The 22554-nt window shown below is 32.3% G+C and overlaps 1 protein-coding gene across 1 annotated transcript in view; it reads right to left on the bottom strand.

Annotated features, from left to right (window-relative positions):
• Positions 1–6552: 6552 nt before the first annotated feature.
• The window catches only part of mew (multiple edematous wings), a 33689-nt gene continuing 17687 nt past the window's right edge, over positions 6553–22554 (bottom strand). The window contains exons 3-4 of the mRNA XM_072520594.1: positions 15843–16233; positions 6553–7846 (exon numbers count right to left, since the gene is read on the bottom strand). Coding sequence (XP_072376695.1) covers positions 7464–7846; positions 15843–16233 — 774 coding nt within the window. The 3' untranslated portion in view covers positions 6553–7463. The remainder of the gene's footprint in view (positions 7847–15842; positions 16234–22554) is intronic.

Genomic DNA, 22554 nt, shown 5'->3' with positions numbered 1-22554 from the left:
ACGTCATCGAAGCAGTGAACGAATTTGTATACCTGGGAGCGCTCCCAGTTAACACTGAAAATAATACTACCGCAGAATTTGCACGGCCAACAGATGCTTTCGAAAGAAAAGTCTTCTTCTTATAGTGCCGTGCACCTATAGTGCGTTGGCGAATTATCTTAAGGCCAGACGTATGTCTTTTGAGGCATGCAAAAGATCGAAAGAAAAGTACTAAGGCGAATTTATGGAGCAGTGAATGACAATGGAGTGTGGAGAAGACGATACAACTTCGAACTTTATATAATATACCAGGAACCGTTTCAAAAGTATGGGTAGATAAACATATTACAAAGATCTCGATAAGCCTTTCTAGAAAGATATTCTACTGGCTTAAATGCTCCCGCAGGAAAGAGCCACAGATTAATAATCACGCACATTGGTAGCGAACATGGTTTTGTGGAGAGTGGTTTATTTGAGTTCGTTTTAAAATCCACTGAAGATGACCACAAAGAAATGCACTCCGATATTTTTGAGGATTACTTTTCTCAGTGTATATATCTTTGGATGTCGTTAAAATGAACAAATTTTTAAACAGTTTTGACAAAGCCATTTCAAATATTCGTAACTTAGATCGTCCACCTTCACCACCGAAGAAGCGCCATCAGTCAGTATCATATTCTGCACAAACAAGAGAAGTGTATAATATCCTGATTAATCAGGCCATAGATAGGCTTCATTTTATGGAACATCTTTCGGCTTCAAAACTTTTTTTTCTGAAAAATTCAACGAATATGAAAAAGACTTTTTTACCGATGATATTATAGAGAACCTACAACTGTTTTCAGAAAGAAAAATTCAAAGTGAATTGTGTGTTATTTATGGTAGAAAAGATTTTCATCATGCGGGAAATGCATTTGCAATCTTACAACTTCTTATCGATAGAAACCTGATCGAATGTTTTATTGTTGTTGTTATTAAATTTAATCTGTACAATTCCAATTACCAGTGTCGAAAGTGAACGTTGTTTTCTACATTGAAAAGGATTAAATATTTACTGAGAAATACAATGCAGCAGCACAGACAAAATTCACTTGCTATGTTAAGCTTAGAAAAGGAGTTGATTTCCACAATATCAGACTTTAATGCTCGTGTTATAGATGTTTTTGCAAAAGACAAAAATCGAAAAATTAATTTTTGTATAAATGAAATGAATAAACTGAATAATTGAACACAAAAACACCCACACATTTTTACATTATTTTTAAAGTTTAAATTTTGTTTCGCATCTTTTGCATTTGTAAATTTCGTAAAGGCGCATTGATTTAATGTATTGCATACGGCAAAAAACTTATCTCATATTTATTTTATATGTTATTTATATAGGAACAACAGTAATAAATCATATCAAATTTAGACAAAAAAGAGCGATGTCCCCATTGCCTGCGGCGCTTATTCCACGTTTCTATAATTACATTCCTTAATTGAACACCTTTTTAAATTACCACGAAAGGCCACTCTCATAAATATTAAATATCTCAATAACTATTAGATTTGGCTAAAGGAAGTAATAAACAAAACTTAGGTAATAGTTAAATTTCTTTCGAATAACGACGTAACATATAGGGTGATCCATTTACGAGAGTTGAGAAATTTTTAAGTACGCGTTTTGAATCAACCTGTGCATTAAATATTATTTTATCCACAAAATGTTTCAAAATACACCAAACTAAAAAAATTGTCTCGAACAAAATGTTCGCAATTTTAGTATTTATAGAGATACTTCTCTTATAAATCTTTTAAGTTTTACAAAACAATAAACTGTCATTTATTGTGCCATTTTCGCAAACACCATATAACTACGCTAAATGTATAATAAAAACCAAATAAAATACCATACAAGTTAAAATTAAATACGTGTATCAAATATTACGTCCTAGTTACAGTGAAAGGCACATATTAATCACCGTTTCAACAATGGTGTGTTCCTAAACACAGCATTAACCTAAATCCATTAAAAGCCATAAATATTTTTATCAAATAAAATAAATTGTATAAAAAATATTAAAATACAAGTTTTGCATGTGCGAATAAGTAATAAAATTACTTAAATGTTGTTTATGTATTATAATATATTCGAACTGGAGATGGGCTTAAAACGACATGACTAAATGTTAATAGTCTAATGCAAGTACAGTTTCAATAGAAACCGTGTCTGATAACTTATGAAGTTCATCAGTTCAAAGGAATATTCACGTTTCATATTCCCAAATAAAACAAAGAATCAGTACACAGTGTGAAAATCTACGACTATAACATCCTGCAATTTGTGGATCTGCTATTCAAACACCTATATAATTCTACAAAAATTTTCAAATATTAGCAAATAGTTAAGTATCTGTCAAAAATAGTTATCTCTTATTGGACAGTTTAGAGAATTATCCATAGACTAAACCTTAATTTTAATCCTCAGCGAGACTGTGGTTGATTTGTTAATATCTCCATGACTTTGTTTATATTTGGGAATATATTGTGCGCATATAAATTATGAGTATAACAAAAGACAATTATTATTAGGAAGTTTTGTCGCGTATATTTTAAAAGCTTCCGTTTTAGCGGCGTATGTTAAATAAATTTTGGCAACGAAACAGTGGCTGTTGCAAGTCTATCTGAATAGTAGGTAATATGAACTCACACCTAACACATACGCCACTAAATGAATGCCGAGCTTTCAATAGTCCACCGGAGTGAGGAGTTCGGTGACTCGAGGCAATTCGTCATAACCGGCTATACCATCATTATAATTGGCTTTTGTTTATATATATATATATATAATTATGAGTAAATAATAACTAGTAGGCCCTACTCTAATTTGAATATATTTATATATAAAAATTAAAATGTTTCGAGTTTTACTCTTGCACTCCTCATTTGACTATCGTTAATTTTACATTTTCAAGTCGTTGAAAAACGTTTTACGAGTTTTAATTCTAGTAGAAATGCTTTTGAATAAATTTGGTATTTTTAACTCAGTCCTTTTTCGTTGTATCTGTTAAATTTCACGAAAATTATATTAGTCCAATGATTAGAATGATTAAGATATAGTGCTCCAATTTTACATAACGAAATATGCATGTAGTAAAAAATATTTAATAATAAGACAGTGTAACGCCGTAGCTACTTTGTCATGTCACTCGTTTGCCACTAGGTGTTATAGATAAAATGTATAAGTGACTCTTTTTAAATGGATGGCTCCATAATTGTGACTAAAATTCTGATGGAGAAGGCATTAGAAAAGCGTTCAATGTTTTTAGTTTTGATTTCAATAATTTTGTTGTTCTTATTAGTAAGAGACGCGTAGATATTTTAATATCAGTAAACATTATAAGCAGTGGGAAAATCAAGTAACTCTATGGAAATGTATTTTAACAAGAACTAGGAACTGTAAAATAACTACATACTACTGTTCTGATCGGAGCACTATATTTAATTTGTATTATAATATATTATAAGGCAGTGGATGCTAAAAACACGCAGAAACTTCTACTATTCTGAAATATCTAATGTATAACCGACTAAACTTATTGAGACTTAACCAAAAATTGTATATTAGTAAAAGTATGCATATGAATTCAGGTAAAATATAAATTTAAGTGTTTAAAAATAATAAAGTCCCAACAAACTGGTTAAAGTCCAATCGTATTTATCGCATGTAAAAGAAATTTAACAAATCTCATTACCCTCTTAATTTGCAAGTATCCCGGAATCGTTACCAAGTTATTGTAACTATATTTTGTATACGAAGTGCCAAATGACATTTTCCAAGCAACAGAAATTGTGTCACAAGTGTTGCTTTTTTGCTTATCAGCATCCATTTTACCTTCTTGAAGGCTCACGTCATAGTCGTCACTGACTGCATTAAACGTTTCCATTGCCTGTTGTAATTCATCTGTGCTACTGGCCAGGGGCACCGTGTCATCGGTATGTCTTAATAATGTTCGTTAACTCACCGTATATTGTTATACCCTCTGTTATACACCCTTGTAGGACACCTTTTTTGATCCCCACACTTTCTGTGTTACTGTAAAAGATAAAATAATGAAAGATTTCCGAACCGGTTTATGGAATGTATACCACTAACAGCAGAAAACAAGGAAGAGCCACGAAAAGGAATAACTAAGGCGAGACTATTTTATACTCCACAAAATATTTGAACCGGTTCAAGCTTTAGTTGTAAGAAGCAAAAATAAACATGACGCCAGTAAAAAATAGACGACCAAGACTAATATCAAATTTGGTGTCTAAATTTGAGAGAGAGATTGGTAGATCTCTTAGGCAGGTATCTTACAAGGATAGAACAAAACTGAAAGACTTTTCTTTCTTGCTATACTGATGTGGTAAAAGATTACAATTAAAAAAAATTTCCTTTCAAAGACAGTCATTATGCATCAAATATGATTCTAAACTAGACGCTATTTATAAAAAGTGATTGATGTTTAGAATCAATTTCCCAAGCAAAAAGAATGTCGTAACCACTATATAAATGAGAGGGAGTGGGCTAATAATCAAGCTGCACACTGGGACCCAAAAACAAACTAAGAGGAAAACGAGATTTCAATATATACTCTTGTAATTATTAATTGTCAAAATTTTTATCGAGTTTTTGAAGCATTTTGCTATTAACCTAAAAATATTTAATCAAAGCCAACACTCCGATTTCGAGAACAGTCCCACACATTTCAATACCTTCAAATTCAAAGCGAATCAAAGAATAGACATAAATCGATGCTTGATATGACACATTATTTGCAATGTTAATATGTCAAATTTAATATGAAATTGTTAAAAAGTGCTCAGTATATTAACTCAATATCACAAAATGCTAACCACACTGTCAAAATAATTTTATAAAAGACGATTAGGAACTCCTTAAAAACTACTGGTTTAAGACTAGTTTAAAAAATGTTTCATAAAAGAATTTTCATTTTTTAATTATGTTCATACATTATATTCATAGTATTATCACAGAATAAATAAAAATCAGAATGCCCACTCTCAGATGCCGCCTTTGAAGTTTGTCAGAACGCGATCGCCATATTTTAAACGGAAACATTGACTCGAATTGAGAAATCTGTGACAAGCTACGACACAAATGTAATTTAAATTTTTAGAGATTAATAATTTAGTACATTTGGAATAATTTAATCCATTCTTCAACTAAAAGTACGAATAAAATAGTGCATATTATGTCTATAGTTGCCGTAAATAAATTAAACCGGGTTAATTTTTCTATTCACACCAGATAAAATGTCACTGAACATCACTGGTTCCGTTTAAAACATGGCTGATTCCGTCTGCGCGAACGAGATGCGCGTACTTATTTTTTCAAGCAGAGTAGGCATTCTGATTGTTTATTATTCTGTGGTATTCTAATGGATATCTGTCCAATAAGTGTGTTTGTGTGTCATGAGACTGAGTAGATCATGAAAGTGCTGTGATCATAGATCACTTGCATCAGGCAGACAAATGACAGGCGGCACGGGGTCTCATGACAGACAGAGGTTAAGCAATTAGAATATATTATTATTATACAAGCAATTAGTAAAGATGTACAACAATCGTTATTAAACATTATTACAGTGTGGGAAAACAGATGTAGTGAATAGATGTGTTGAATATTTTGTTCCAATTTCTTTTGATTTTATTCCTTTGTTATACCAATTTTCTTCTAAAAATAGTTGGCACTCAACTTTTCTTCTTTGAACTAAATGTTTTGTTTAATCTTTATTCTTCAATTTCAATTTTCGGTTATTTCAGTTCTAATCTCATTTACTCATTGTGTATCCCCATATACTCTTTCTATACCCCCGTGTACTAATTTAGCTAGTTCCAACTAGCTAGAAATCTTGTTCGTGTGTTAGGAATTTTGCTCGTAATTGTCACATATCACCTCAAACCAATTGAAGTAGAAGTAGATCTTTTATGTACCGGGTGGACCAAAAGTCAGTTAACGCTATCAAAAAAAAGTCATGCGTAAGTTTGTGAGCAAATGGCGTATAAACTTTATAAGAAATTCTCAGAAACCGGATCGGTTTTAGATGCGCCTCGAAGTGGTCACCCTACCACCAGTGGGGCTCCCTAACATTTGGTATTCACCATAACAACTGCTGATCAAATGGATATAGCAAGCTACAATCATAGCTACTACCACTACAGCGAACATCAATGTTGCTGCCATTAAAGCCAATATTAACGCGTCTTCTAGTACAGCCTACATTTATTTCCATGTGAAGCTACAACCACCTCTCCTCCAGATGTGACAGTATCTCTGTATTAGCCTTAAGTACATTTTTATATGTATTTTATTGTAAAACTTGGCAAGATTTGCTTACTAAATTTTGGTTTTCTGTATATTTAAAAAATACGAATATTTAGTATAATCTTTTATATAATACTATTTAGTATAATTGGCATTTTAAGTGTCTTTCAATAGTGACACGACTGAGATGACGTTTTATTGTTACATAAGAAGCACCCCACGTTGGGCGCCAATACTATTTTTAAACAAAAATAGTAAAACAAAATAGAAATTTAACAAATGAATAAAATCAAAAGAAATTGGAACAAATTAACCATGTGAAGAAAAATTACAAACAAGTGATGTTTATACCGACACAACATCTGAACAAAACCTGAATCGATTTCATCACAATCCAAAGGACTTTTTGCACCGTTTCATATTCTTCAATAAAACCAGTATTGATTTGTTCAGTGTTACTGAAAACAATGATTTTCCGCCACCGAAGAAGTAAAAAATGGGCATGTCTGCAGATAAATTCACGAAAACTGTGTTTGACGATTTGCAAAAAACTTCTTGGTTGACTACATCGAAGAAAGAAAACCAATAAATGGCAAGTATTATGTCAATTATACAACAATTTAGTGACACACTCAAAGACAAAGGATCTCTTTTAGTAGAGAAGAACTTAATTTTCTGTCAATTAACATACGAGTACACAACTTTGTTAATGCAATGACCAAAATTGATGAATTGGGTTTTTAATTAGTGACACATTAGCTGTACTCCTCCGACTCGGCTTCTAGTAATTATCATCTGTTTTAAAACAGGAGCTAGCACAGGGTAAGAGATTTCCGTTTAATTATGTGGTAAGTACTGTATTTGTCTGATGAAGATATCTTTCTAATATAAAACATTTTCAAACTATGTGTTGACTTGAATTTATAAAACGCTAAACATTCTCATTACCTATAAATATTTGTACTGATTAACGTCGCCTCCTATAAAATATGAGACGTGTGGAAATTAAACTTTCCATATACGTTGCACCATGACCAGAAATGTTTTTTTTTTAATAATGATTTATATGAAATTATTGTTTTAAACTCTCATCATTTCGATTTATGTTTAAAAACCAAATTATTTTGATACATGAGCACCAGAATGAAATCGATCAAAATTAATAAATCTAATGCAATTCTTTAAGCAAATGATCCCCTTCGCCCTTTTTCTGCAGGTTTCCAGACAACGTGGGGTCGTCGCTAATTCGCTTTCGTTTAAAGAACCCGCATTTGTATAAAACAAATATAAGTAGGATAAGTAGCAACAACCCAACGAATACTGCGCCACCTATGACCAGCCAGTTGAGTTCGGTATCGGCCGAAACAATCGAAGGATAGGCGATGGTTTCTGCGGAAAATTCCGAAATAGATTCGGAACTTATGTTGAATGCTTTGTCTTCGAAGTGGACGATCGCAGTTGATTTTATTACCACCCAATCCAAGTTGCTGTAATCTTCTACCAAAGTGGAATTCCATATTCTGGATTGTATGTCTATTTCAGCTTGATTACCTGAAAAAATGTAATAATTATATATTTAGTTCTTTCTAAACTTTTACAAAATGTATTAAAAAAATTGTTTCGTAAAATGTAAAAAGTTACGAAATTTTTGTTTTATTCAGAGTATTGATCTGTTATATAATGGTTGTAAATACGTATGCTAGTTTGCGTTTGCACACATTGCAGACCGAAGATGATCTCCAAAGATCTTCGCACTTTTTCAATACAAGCAAAAAATACAATATGATAATCTCAGCAGAAAAACCAAATGTATGACAACATCGAAATGTCCACTGCGATGTAAAATCGAAATCGACGGGAAAATAACAAGGCAGGACATGCAGTTTAAATATATGGGATTAAGATAGATATAACTATACTACTCTCCAAAATTACGCACCACCTCAAATGGACCATGATTTTGAAACTATATTTCTTCTGAATCCTTAATTGGATTTCGATGATTTTTTTTCACAGTGTAGGTATATATCTAATTAATTACTGTATTATCGTTTTTTAAAAAATGTCAACGTTTTACCTATATACGGACTGTAAAAATAAAGTTATGTTTTTTCATCTAATTTTGCAACACCCTGCGGAATGTATTAGAAACAAACGCTACATCTTATTAATATTTCAATTTCTCGATATTTTCGTAAAAAAATCATTTCGATATCTCTATTATCAAAATAGAAAAGTACGTTCAAAGCATAACGTTATTTTATTGAATTGTCATAAGTTATCGTGAAATAGGCTTGAGGTTAACAGTATCTCATACTACAATATCACGAGTCATTCAACGTTTTCGAGAACCAAACGATCATACGAGGCGACCGACGTGGACAAGGAAGAGGAAGACTCACAACACCACGCCAAGATCAGTTTATCAGGCTTTGTGCTATAAGAAAACGTTTGTCACAATGAAACATTAACAAATACAAGTGGCAGATGTTTATAATATTCAAATTAGTAGAAACACTATACAAAGGTGAACAAGAACTGAACAAGATCTGCATGTAAGGATATTATTCAGAGCATCAGCTTTTAACGTAAATCATCGTAGAAGTCGATTATGATTTGCCATAGAGCACCTTGACTGGAATGTTGATGACTGGGAACACGTGTTGTTCACTGATGAATCGAGGCATTGCTTATATAGCTCAGATAGACGTGTGAGAGTTATTCGACGGCCAAGAGAACGCTACGTACAGTGCAACATACGACCTATTACTTTATTCAATGAATTATGTGTAATGGTTTTGGGAGGAATATCTCTTACAGCGTGAACAGACCTTGTTGCTTTACGAATAGGTTCCTTAACAAGTGAAAGGTATAGTACAGATAGTTTGTCTAACCATGTAGTTCCATTTGCTCCTGACATGGAAAATAATTTTCTTTTAATGCATTATAACGCTCGATCACATGTTGCACGTTTGATCCGTGATTATTTGGACGAGGATGGAATACAAATCATAAACTGGCCACCCTGCAGCCTTAATCTAAATCTCATAGAAAATTTGTGGGATATTACTAATCGCCAACTCAGGAGCTGACAAGAAGAAAGTAGAAGTTATGGTGGAAGAAGTTTGGGATGCAAATGATCAAGACCAAATACGCCGCTTGATTTTACGTATGCCTCGTCGCTGTAAAGAAGTAATTAGATGTAGAGGTACAAATATTCGTTTATTAGGGAGTAAGTATTTTTGGGAGAGGGAATTGTTAAAGATTATTTGGTTTAGGTTTTTTTAGGCTTTAGTTCTATTAAATGTCAATAACGTTTATGTAAGTGGTGTTTTTTTGCTTTAAATGTTAATAAAAACTTTTAAAGTCCTGTATAATTTTTCATAATAGAGATATCGAGATATTTTTTTTTACAAAAATCTTGAAAAAGGATGAAACTATCTCAAAATATTTGGAGAAAAAAAGCACGAAACAGATCGGAATGGAGAAGAATCCTAGAACAGGCCAAGACCCAAAAAGGGTTGTCGAGCCAGTGATGATGATGATGATCTCAAAATATTAATAAGATGTAGAGTTTCTTTTTAATAAATTTCACAGGGTGTTTCAAAATAATGAAAAACACAACTTTATTTTTACATCTCGTATACGAGTAAAACGTTGATATTTTTCAGAAAATATTAATACACTGATTTATTAGAAATAGACCTATAATATGAAAGAAAAGTCATCAAAATCCAACCATCCGTTCAGAAGAAAAATAGCTTCAAACTTATGGTACATTTAAGATGGTGCGTTAATTTTGGGCAGTAGTGTAGTTATGGCGATATTGAAGAAGAAGTGCGACAGAAGTCTTGAGATCAAATAAAGCGGCGGAATCTCTTAATGATACAGTCTAGAAGAATAAATAGACAGAATTCGTATTAAAAATATATTAGTTTATATCTTCATACTAATTATTGTAATATAAAGTTATGTGCATTAGATAGATATTTTGTGTAATACATTTTCTGTGTGACGATATGGTTACGCTGGGCGCTGTGACCATCTCATTACAAAAATATAGATACCTATAAGCAACCTTATCATTTCTAATTGCAGACGTGGTTTCACTTTACAAGAAGCTTAGTATAGGGTTCCACCTATTTATTTTTATTTATTTATATATAGGGAAGCATATGGTTCCACCTTTTGTTTTATCGGACGGCGATTCTGCGGATGAAGGTGATGGCGGTGTTATAAATATCTTATGTTTGAATAATGACTTGAGCTGTTTACATCATTTTGAAATATACCAGGGTCAAGGTCCAAAAGTTGATAAAATTGGTTCATCAAAAGCACCGATAAATGGTTGATGCTTTGCCATAAAAAAATTTACAATATGAATTTTTTCTAGATAATCTTTATCATTTTCGATCTTGTAACGTAAATGAAAAATTTTCGATATGGAGTAACTGATACTATGCGACCAAATAGGATTTCTACAGATTGTCCTATAACTGAAAAAACACTAAGAAAGGCACAGCAGGGAAAATATGAAAGTATAATAAAAATAAAGAAGATGGATTGATACTTATCCGTTGGGTTCACAATTATGTCGTAACAATAGCTTCAACATCCTCATCATCATAAGTGGCTCGACAATCCGTTGTGGATCTTGGCCTGCTCACAAAGAAGTCGCCACTCCTGTTGATTCCTGGCAACTTCCCTCCATCTTCTAACCCCTAGAATCTGTAGGTCTTCTTCCACATCATCAATCCATCTCATCCGTGGTCGTCCTCTGCTTCTTGTGCCCTCTGGTTTTGAAAATATTAATCTCTTCGTGTATTCGTGATTTGACATTCTAGCAATGTGTCCAGCCCATCTAAGTCTCTGCATTTTAAACGAATTTCACAATATCTGGATCGGTGTATAACTGATATATTTCAAAGTTGTATCTTCGACGCCATAGCCCATTTTCATCTACGGCCCCAAAAATCTTTCTAAGAATTTTTCTCTCAAAAATATCAAGAAGTCTTTCATCATTTTGATATAAGGCCCACGTTTCAGCCGTATATATCAAAACTGGTCTTGTATATATTAAGCGGTACTGCACGTTTTATATTTTTATTTTTTAAATGTTTCTGGATATCGTGAACAGTTTTGTTTGCTATTGCTATGCGTCTTTTTATTTCGTCGCTTGTCGTGTTTGTTGCGTTTACTAGCGAACCAGCATATGTAAATTCTTTGACTTGCTCTAATATTAGGGTTGTTAATTTGAATTCTCTGTTGGATTTTTCGAGGGTTTTTAGGAACCACCATATATCTGGTGCTTCAACATCCTATGGTGTTCAACATAATTCGAATGTTTCGCGGTAGTTTCAGGTCGAGAAGAAAAAAATCAGTGTTAGCTGTCCATATGCTATTCATCAAAATAATACGTTCATGGAAAGACCTGATTGCATGAACGAAGACATTACGAGAAAAAGGATTTCTATTAGATCCAAAAACTGTTACTGGATGATTGATGCAGATTGTCATGATTGGATATTATACAAAGCTAGTGGCAGGGTTCAAGGAAAAATGTAACACAGTTTGATGTCTTTGATAAATTGAACATATTCTGTTCAAATGATGAAAGGGTTGCTGGTGTGAGCACATATTCATGAATGTTGGGGAAATAAGTCTTCCACTCACAATCCGTAAAAGGTTTTATTAAAGTTGAAAAAATAATGCGGTACCGGTTTAGCTTTTTACAAACTTTTACAGCATCTTCAGCTCTCGAGGGCCTGTGAGAGCCCTATTACGGATTGTGAGTAGAAGATTTATTTCCCTAACATTCATATTCTGTTCAATTGGATGAAGATGATGATATATGTTTACTACATTATTCTATATATTATTACTATCCATTGCAACATCATATTCTACACGTGATATATGATGTTTAAAATATTATTATAAGAAATTACTTTTTTATTACAATAATAATTATGTATAAGGTTAATAAATCTATCAAAATTTGATACACTTGAGAATTTGTTTTATTTTAATTTTGATTTATTTGATATCAGTTCATTTAATTAATTTATATGTTTATTAAATTTCTTATCAATTATGTAATTAAGTTTAATTCTGTCTTAGAATCCAGGGTATCAAAATCGTAGGCTGCATCCTAAATAATTCTTGTAGTACTCGTAATACCAATTTGACAGTTAGCCTCGATCATATAGACATTAACCATGTTTTGAGTAAAATTGATTGATTGATTCTCGTTTAGTTAATTTTAAAAAATTGTTCAATGCTTCTGGTCCATGAGAATAAATGTAGAACACATTAGAGTTAGTGATGTTGAAAATTGCAGTCCTAGTTCCTAAACTTTCGTAGTCCTGTCAAAACTCCATGCTTGGACAAATAAATTGCCATTTTTTATATAAATAATAAAGATTTCCAATGATCGATATTTTCACGAAGAAAAAGCTTCCATAATAACCATATAATGTATATATCTATCTAAAGCCATTTTTATATCTAAGTTCGAACATAGACCTTTCCTTCTGACTTATTTTTCTCTGTACATAGTGATTTTCATCCATCTTGGACCAGCATGTCCATTTAAATCGTCTGGCCACCTCATCTGTGGTCTTCTTTTAGTATTGTTTTGATTCCCACGTTCTTCAGGGAAGCACTTGTTTATTCCATATATTGTCCTTCTGCCTGATGTTATGGCCTACAAATTCCCAACATTCGCGTTTCCATTGTTCTCTTGGTCTTCGCTAATTTATTCATTTATCCTTGTCCATGTTTAGCATCCTTATGTCATCACTGGTGGGACGCATTGGTGAAGAGTTTTGTTTTCTTAATTCTTATTCGATCTTGTTCGAAATTTTATCTCTACAGTCTGTTTTTCGTTGTTAAATTCTATAATTTGTCCCAAATATACAGGGTGTTTCAAAAAGGTATGTCATAAATTAAATCACGCATTCCGGGGACAATTATAAATTGATTGAATCCAACTTAATTTAGTACAAAAGTGTACACAAAAAAAGTTACAGCCGTTTGAAGCTACAAAATAAAAATGTTTTTTTGCATTATCTCCTAAACTACTTGACATTTTGTAATAAAAATGGATACGTTACTTTCTGGTTCTGAAAGCATTTTTCATACAAAAGAAACAACAAAATCTAAGCGCACAGAAAAATTTTAAGGGGGGTGTGCAGCCCTAAATCCCCCCAAACTTTTAAGTACGTTCAAATCAAATGAATTTTGTGGCATCATTAGTTTAACACATTATTTTTAAAACTTTTTTGCCTCTTATCACTTTTTCGAAAAACTAGTTTTTTCCTAGTTGGCCATAAAATTACAATTAGTTTCTACGGATACAATAATTACAAACAGTTTCATCAATAATAGTCAATAATTTAAAGCTATCATTTATTGTGTGAATAAGATTAATATTAAAATAATAGTCAATAATTTAAAGCTATCATTTATTGTGTGAATAAGATTAATATTAAAAATTTTGATATTACAATGGCCTAAACATTTCAGGAAATGGCAGATATGCATTTAACTTTGGGTAAGTTGGATCAGATTAAATTATGATTTCAATAAACTATCGGGAATATCGTAGGTGAATGTCAAGGAAATAGTGCAGCAGCCGCAAGGCGTTATGCAGTAAAATACCCCAATCGAAATACACCCGATAGACGATTATTTCTGACCATTGATCGTCGTTTACGGGAAACGGGTACATTCCAACCGCAAGTTGCTAGCAATAGTGGTCGTCCAATAATGGATACAACTGATGAAGACATTTTAGAAATCATTGAAGAAGTCCCTGGAACAAGTACAAGGGTAATAACTGCTCATCTAAATGTTCCTCACGTAAGGGTTTGGAGGCGTTTGAAGGATCAGCTGCTTAAACCCCATCACTAAACAACGGTTCAAGAGTTGTTAATGGAAAACACTCGAAATGTTAATTTTATTAGAAATATTTTGTTTACCGACGAGGCTACCTTCAGTAGAAATGGAATAACAAACCATCATAACGAGCACATTTGGGCCGACGAAAATCCTCACACCAAAAAAACGTCTCATCACCAAAGGACTTTCAAAGTTAATGTTTGGGCAGGAATTGTGGATAACAATCTAATAGGCCCAGTATTTCTTCCCAACAATTTAAATGGTGATAATTATTTGCAGTTCTTGGCAAGAGTATTTGGGAGAAGTGAATATTGCAATAAGGCAAAATATGTGGTTTCTACAAGATGGCGCTCCACCGCATTACAGTAATGAGGTCCGGGAATACCTTTGCAGGCAGTATCCTGGTCGGTGGATTGGAAGGGGTCGTGATGCACCTATTTCTTGGCCACCCAGAAGCCCAGGTCTTAACCCCATGGACTTTTGCTTTTGGGGGTTTATGAAAGAGAAAGTGTATTCTGTAATAATAGAATACGAACAACAATTGAAGGTTAGAATAATTGAAGCTGCAAATCAAATTCTTCACAAAAATATGATTTTTCAGCGCATTCGGTTTTCCTTATTAAAACGATACCGAATGTGTATTGAAGAAAATGGGGGTCATTTTGAACATTTATTGTAATATCATATTTATAGAGGTTATAGACATTTTTTGTACTTGTTAATTCATTTAAACCATTTATTTAGTTGCACGCAATTTTTTAAAGGTTAATGAAAAGAGCCGTAACTCAATAAAAACTGTTTCTTGAAAAAAGTGATAGAAGGCAAATTTTTTTTAAAAATAATGTGTTAAACTAATGATGCCACAAAATTCATTTGCTTTGAACGTACTCAAAAGTATGGGGTGATTTAGGGCTGCATATCCCCCTTAAAATTTTTCTGTGCGCTTAGATTTTGTTAATTCTTTTGTATGAAAAATACTTTCAGAACAAGAAAGTAACGTGTCCATTTTTATTACAAAATGTCAAGTAGTTTAGGAGATAATGCAAAAAAACAATTTTTATTTTGTAACTTCAAAGGGCTGTAACTTTTTTTGTGTATACTTTTGTACTAAGGTAAGTTGGATTCAATCAATTTATTTTTGTCCCCGGAATGCGTGATTTAATTTATGAAATACCTTTTTGAAACACCCTGTATGTAGCTTGAGACCTGTTCAATCTTATTACTTTATATTTCTCTTGTGCTACTCTTTGAGGTCTTACTCATTGTTTTTGTTTTCTCATAGGCTATTCTAAAACCGACCTTTCTTGCTTCTCTAGTTCCAAAAGCATATTATTTAACTCCTCTTCATCATTTCATACCAGGAAGACACAATCGGCGTATAGTAGATGTCCATTTATTCTTATTCCTTTTTATTACCAATTTAGTTTCTTAAACACATCCTCTAGGGCTTGGTTAAACAGGTGTGGTGATATTGTGTCACCTTGGCTTATTCCTCTGTTCAATGCTATTCAGAGTTTATAAATCTTAAGTCTTTTTTGTCGCTTTTTTGTACAGTGCAACGCTCCTTTAAGTTCTTAAATTTGATTTGATTCACAAAGCAGAAACTTTTATTCGACCCTGTATAAAATATAAAAGAATTGCTCACCTTTGTTAAGCTTCCTAATCGTGCACAAAATTTCAATACATTTGGCACTGCCAGAAAAACAATCCATAACCACTATTTTCCTTCGCTTTCCTCCCCTTTCAGTAGTCTGATATGGAACCACGTAATTGATACTTCGTTTCTTCCTGGAATGTAAGGTTACTGCTTCTGTAGTTAGATCATCGAAAGGATCACGTAGCCTCAGATTTTCGGGTTCGTCTTGTACCACGGTCGATGTATTAAGATGTAGTTCGTTGGGTATTGTATCTAAAACCGTACAAAACCCATCCACGCCATACAATTTTGGACTATTTTCAAGGTAAAGCAGCCATTTTCCTGCTCTATTGGCATTGTCGGGTCCTGGAGATACTTGTAGTGGCCATTGAATAGATACCTATAACAAATACAAACTATAAACGTGTTGCAAATAGGAGCTTATTATTTTTAAACTTGATCAAGAATAAAATTTTATAACTAGTACTATTGTTTTATGATTATGTAATATATACTCGAAACGATCGGCTTATTTCGAAGGTTGGCGTTCATCATGATTATTGGAACTCTGTTTACTGCTGCTCTAAAAAGGTGGTTAAACGAGCAATCAAACCCCTTTCTGAGATTGCTCAGGCATTCCATCCATCTCCTTCCAACACTAAGCTTTCCTAAAACCTTTCCCTACATGATATTCTGCATAAGATGGTATTTTGTTCCACTCATCAAGTGGCTAAGGTATTGTAGTTTTCGTATATTTATTTCATTATTCAGTTATATTTCTTTTGAAAGTCTTCACAAGACTTCTTCATTCACGGCTCTGCCTGATTAAGATATTCTCTGGATTCTTCTGTAAAGCCATTCAAAAACTTCCACTTGTCTTATCATGGCTTTAGCTTTTAAATCTTTACTCTTTAAATATATAACATCTAAGCATACTCGAAACGGCAGATTAGGGAAAAATTAATAAATGCATATGAAAAAAAAAATCAAACATAAAGAGAACATGAAATTAATAATTAGTTAATCCTATTCACCTTTAACCATGATTAAAGTTTAGAGACTGTACGAAGTAAATATCAATAGTATTATAACATATGAATGTACTGACTAAATTAAGTCCGACGTAAATCTGTATTTAATTTTAATTGAATATAAAAACTTTTATAGGTAATATAAAAAATTTGTCTTTATTCTGGCAGTCTTTCAAAAAAAAAGTGCAAAATACCTGGTTTACTGCTTGAATATTATTCACCCTTAAAGTCCACAAATGGCTACACCAATGGTAATTGGATTAGAGTAGACTGAAATCTAATGATAATTTGACAGGTTAACATTCATGAAACACCATTATTAAGATGAACCGGAAAGTAATTTTTGCGAATCATTTCCTAGCACTGATCGAAATTAGGAATGATATTGGTGGCGAACTTTTTCAGATAGCAGGTCGAAACTGGGGCCCTAATGAAATAAGACACGTAGAAATAAAACAGAGATATTGAAGATAATTATAACATATCTCATACCCAATTAAAAAAAAGGTCTCTCGACGAATAGCAGTGGTGTTACATTTTCTTCAGCTGCAGACGGAAAAAGATCAGATTTGACAATTTAGGTATATTGGCGAAATAACAACCTAACTAACGGTATTGAGAATTGCATTTAATTCAATTTTGACCGGGAGATAACGGTGCTCCTTGCAGCATCTTAAAAAGGGGATAGTTTAAAATAATTCAAAATAAACATCTAACAGAATTTTTTTAATATTGGAGAAATTTGGTTATAAAAATAATATTGCGAGAAAGTAACGTGTCATATGGGGAGATATTCAACCTTTTTAAACCTCTGAAGGAATATACTTAAAAACAACTACTTGATGTTAGAAATGGGTAATTTTGTTAAGGGGTTACATAGGTCTTGTATTTTCAAAAAATCCTTTTTTATTCCATATGAAAGTGTAGTACTGTGCAAAGTTTCAGCAAAATCGGTCTATTCGTTCTCGAGAAATCGTGCCTACCGCACGGGAAAGTCGCGTTTGAAGTTTTTAAACTGAGAGCAAACGTACCGACCGCGCGGTATTCAAATCTGTAAAACTCCGGTAATATTGCTCAAATCTACATCAAATTTGGTGTGAATATTCTTGAAGTACAATAGTTTCAGAATAAAAGATGAATCGATTTTTTAAACATGGTACATCGAAAAGAGTAGTTTATAATAAAGGACATGCCATTTTATGATTACGTTTTTACAACTGTGTGTTAAATTATACTGTGCTGTTGTAGTACTAGTTAAAAGAAAAGTGTTGGTGACAACAATTCAACTCCAAAGTCAGATACTATTATCGATAACGTTAGAGTTAATAAAATGTGGACTCTTCAAAAAATAAGTAGTACAATGTGAAAAATGCAATTAGACATGTAAATAACGTTGAGAATATGATACGGGTAAAGACAGTAACTTCATTATTATAAATTATTTTAGAAATCATACTTTGTATTTTGAACGTGAACTTCTTTTACCAGAAGTAACATTTTAAATAAACTATGAGTAAGCCTTATTAGTATTATACAGGGTGAGTTTACAAGGTACAAATGTGGCTTGGACATTTGAATATCGGTTACAAACTTGCATAGACGTTGAAGTGGACATTTTGAACATTTACTTTTTAATTATTTCCTTAATCACATTAATTGTTACCTTCCTTGCATATTGTTAAGATTCATATTTTGCATTAGTTACTTATTGAATAAAAATAATTTTGTTATATTATTACACAAGACTAAGTTACTTCTACTTACAAAAATTGAAGTTTAGGTATAGGGAATGCTTCATAAAAATGAAAGAGTACCATAAATATAATATTTTGAAAAAATAAAATGATCAATACCCTTCCTGAATTTTTCATATTTTCCAAGCCTGGAGAATACCAATGTCTACGTTTTTTCTGATTAACTTTTTTGTATATTCTGTACTATAATGGAATTTTCGAGCAATGTCGCACTAAAAACTCACCCTGTATATCAATATTATTGATTATTTATAACATTTAATGTGTCATTCGTCATAGAAAAGAAACAACCTAAAAAATTACTGCATGTTTATGTTAATTATGTTTTTTAATTGCGGTCTATAAAAAAAAACAGGAAGTTGTTAAACTTTATTATTAGTTGTTACAATAAATACCAGTGATAAAATACAGTTACTAGATATAAAAATATCATTCAGTAAATAGAGCGCTGCGCGCTGGAATGTAGAGCACATCAGTAAAATCCAATATAGGACAATTATTACGGAACTATATCCAGTAAAACGTTGTTTACTTGTGTAATTTTCATTTTTACTTCGTCGTGAGGCGGTATCTGTTTCGAGTTGAATGTGAAACATATAATCGCAGTTTTTTGCATAAATCGATAGAAATGATAATTTCACTATGCGTGAGTTATGAAATGTGGGCTTGACTTTTTATTAAACAAAATATGAAAGAAATTCAAAAAATTTCATATTTTTCCTCCTTTTTTCGCATTTTGTTCTCAAGAACTATTAGTTTTAAAATAATTTTGTATATGACATAAAAGTTTTGTAATTAAATTTTACTTAAGACAATGTTTCAAATCGATAGAAATGATAATTTCACTATGCGTGAGTTATGAAATGTGGGCTTGACTTTTTATTAAACAAAATATGAAAGAAATTCAAAAAATTTCATATTTTTCCTCCTTTTTTCGCATTTTGTTCTCAAGAACTATTAGTTTTAAAATAATTTTGTATATGACATAAAAGTTTTGTAATTAAATTTTACTTAAGACAATGTTTCAAATCTTAAGAATTATTATTATTGAAAAAATACTACAAAAACCAAAAACAGTTTTTCTAATGAATAATTTTCAAAATTATGCAGGTAAAAAACTAAAACTTTTAGATACTTGAAATTTTTTTTACATATAGAAGAGCATTCAAAATTTCTAATCCATTTTGAAAAATTAAAATCCGTCGATCAGAATCGATCATCAATTGTTGATCGATTTTAATTTTCAAAACGGATATTAAAAGTGCGTCGAAAGACGCTTAAAAAGAAAGAAAAAATAACATGATGGGTTTATTAGTTCCGGAGTTATGATCGGTCAAAGGTGACTGCGATTTACAATAAAAGTATAAGGTTTTAAAATTTGTTTTTATTATACAAAGTACTAGTTAATTGGGCACAAATTTACATTAGCTACACATAACTATAAATTGGTTAAAATGTCAATTAAAAGTCCGTCCGTCAAAAAATTACGTCATACGGGAGAGCGGCCGTCGGAGCTGAATCGAAATTGATTTTACGCGTTCAAAATCGCGTCGTGCTTAAAAATTTCAATTATATCCGCTTATATTCAACCAAATTGACGTTTTTTTTTAAATTGAGGTCCCGCGAGCGAAATAAAATAAAATAAAATTTATAGGTCCTTTAAACAGCCCAAAATTATTTACGGTAAAACTAGCTATCTTTATCTATCTATATAAAAGGCTAGAATGACAAGTCGAACTGTTTGTCCGGAAGGGTAACTACGCCATCTAGGAAAGAAATCTAAACTACCAACATCTGACATTTCAATCATTCATTTGTTCTGGAAACGATACGGCTGATTTATTGCTAATTCATTCTACAAATTGATGATTCAAATATCCTTACTCGGAAATCTTACTACTTCATCAGTAATATAATTTTTCCGCAAAATTGCTAAAAAGTATAGGTTATAGTTACTGCAATTTTAAGATGTACATATATTTACCCATACACTTATTATAAAGGGTGTTTTTTAGATGTATAGAAATGTAAGTTGGTAACACTTTTTTAACTGTCGGCCATTTTGACAGCTGTCAAGTGATTTATGTTAAGTTTGGTTTGGCATTTCAGCATGAATAGACTTGACGCCTGAACAACGCTTCCAAACTGTACAAATTTAATTGTGGTTCTGTTCGAAATACGTATCGCGCAAGTTATAGTACAATCCAGTATATTCGAACCGAACCACCTGGAACCTTGCAACTTCCATTGCGACGAATTAGAATAGCAAATTCAGCAAGTGGAATTAATACTCGGAACAATTTGGATAACGTTAAGGGAATTCGTAAACGCACGCAAGGTTACGGAGACCCGTTAACGCAAACGTGTGTATTCCTCTACTGCGTACGAGTAGCTGTCAAATTATACGTTAACGTTTTGCAATGCACTTTAACTCCCTAATATGCATCCACAGACACGTCGTACAGTGCGTACAGAAGAAGTTGTTGCTGCTCTAGGGCGTGGTATACAGGAAGACCCGAATCAGTCTATCTGCCATGGTGCACAGCAGTTGGATACGTGTTCATCCACTTTATGGAAGATTTGTCGAAAAGAACTTGCTTTGCCTACTTACAAAATCCGAGTTATGCAAGAATTGAAGGTACATCATCAACTAGCAAGGCGTAGATTTGATGAGTAGGTCCAAAACGAGATTGCCGTTGATTCCGATTTTTATAAGCGAATTTTGTTTAGCGATGAAGCTCACTTTTGGTTGAATGGCTACGTCAACAAACAAAACTGCCCTATTTGGAGTAAAGATAATCCTCAAATGTATGTTGAGAAACCATTACATGCAGAAAGACTGACTGTTTGGTGTACTTTGTGGTCTGGTGGAATCATTGGACCGTACTAAAAACGATGCTGGCCAGAACGTTACAGTCAATGGTCATCGCTATAGAGTCATGAGTACAGCCTTTTTCATTCCCTAATTGAACAACCATGATGTGAAGGAGCTGTCGTTTCAATAAGACGGTGCAATATGTCACACAGCTCGTGCCACAATTGATTTATTGAAGAAAAGGTTTTTAACCGCATAGTTTCACGTTTCGGACCGTGAATTGGCCTACAAGATCGTGCCATTTAACACTGCTAGACTATTTTATGTGGGGATATGTGAAGGTGCTAGTCTATGCCGATAAGCATTAAACGATTGACCACTTGAAGGACAACATTCGCCGCGTTATTGCCGATATACTGCGACAAATATTGGAAAAAGTGATCCAAAATTGGACGTCCAAATTAGACTACGTCGGAGCCAGCCATGACGGTTATATGCCATAAATCATATTTAAATTATAACGCCAAAAGATTATCTTTCGAATAAAGTCAATTTTATGTAGATTTATAAAAATCATCTTAATTTTATTCCATTTTAGTTATATACCTCTAAAAAAAAACACCCTTTAGTCATTACTACTTTTGTGGGAATAAGCCACAATACGTATTTTGGATTTTATATTGTATTTTGACAACGATTTCTGAAGTGGAAATTGAAAAACCAATAAACTTATTTTAACCTTCAATTGTGGCTTATTCTAATTAAAATAGTAATTACTTTAAAATGCCACAAGAAAATAGCTTCAGAATAATACACTTATTATAAAAATAAAATGAAGTTTAACAAACGTCAACGTTTTACCAAAATAAAATTAAATAAAAATTAAATAAAATTCAATAAAATCAAAAAAAAAAATTAAATAAAATAAAATTAAATTTAAATTAAATAAAAATAAATATGTAAAACCGCTTGGACTAATATACGTTTAATGATTTTTGTCTACCAGGGAGAAAATAATATATAATTTGATGTAAGATCTTGCTCCCTCATTTCACTATTTTAGTTATTTCGCACTATCGTGATATGATATTTACAATAAATAATTGTGGAAAACATTAATT

The sequence above is a fragment of the Diabrotica undecimpunctata genome, chromosome 1, assembly GCF_040954645.1.
Source record: "Diabrotica undecimpunctata isolate CICGRU chromosome 1, icDiaUnde3, whole genome shotgun sequence".
Lineage (NCBI taxonomy): Eukaryota > Metazoa > Arthropoda > Insecta > Coleoptera > Chrysomelidae > Diabrotica > Diabrotica undecimpunctata.
The sequence above is the reverse complement of the archived record's forward strand: the minus strand, read 5'-3'. Positions and strand labels throughout refer to the sequence as shown.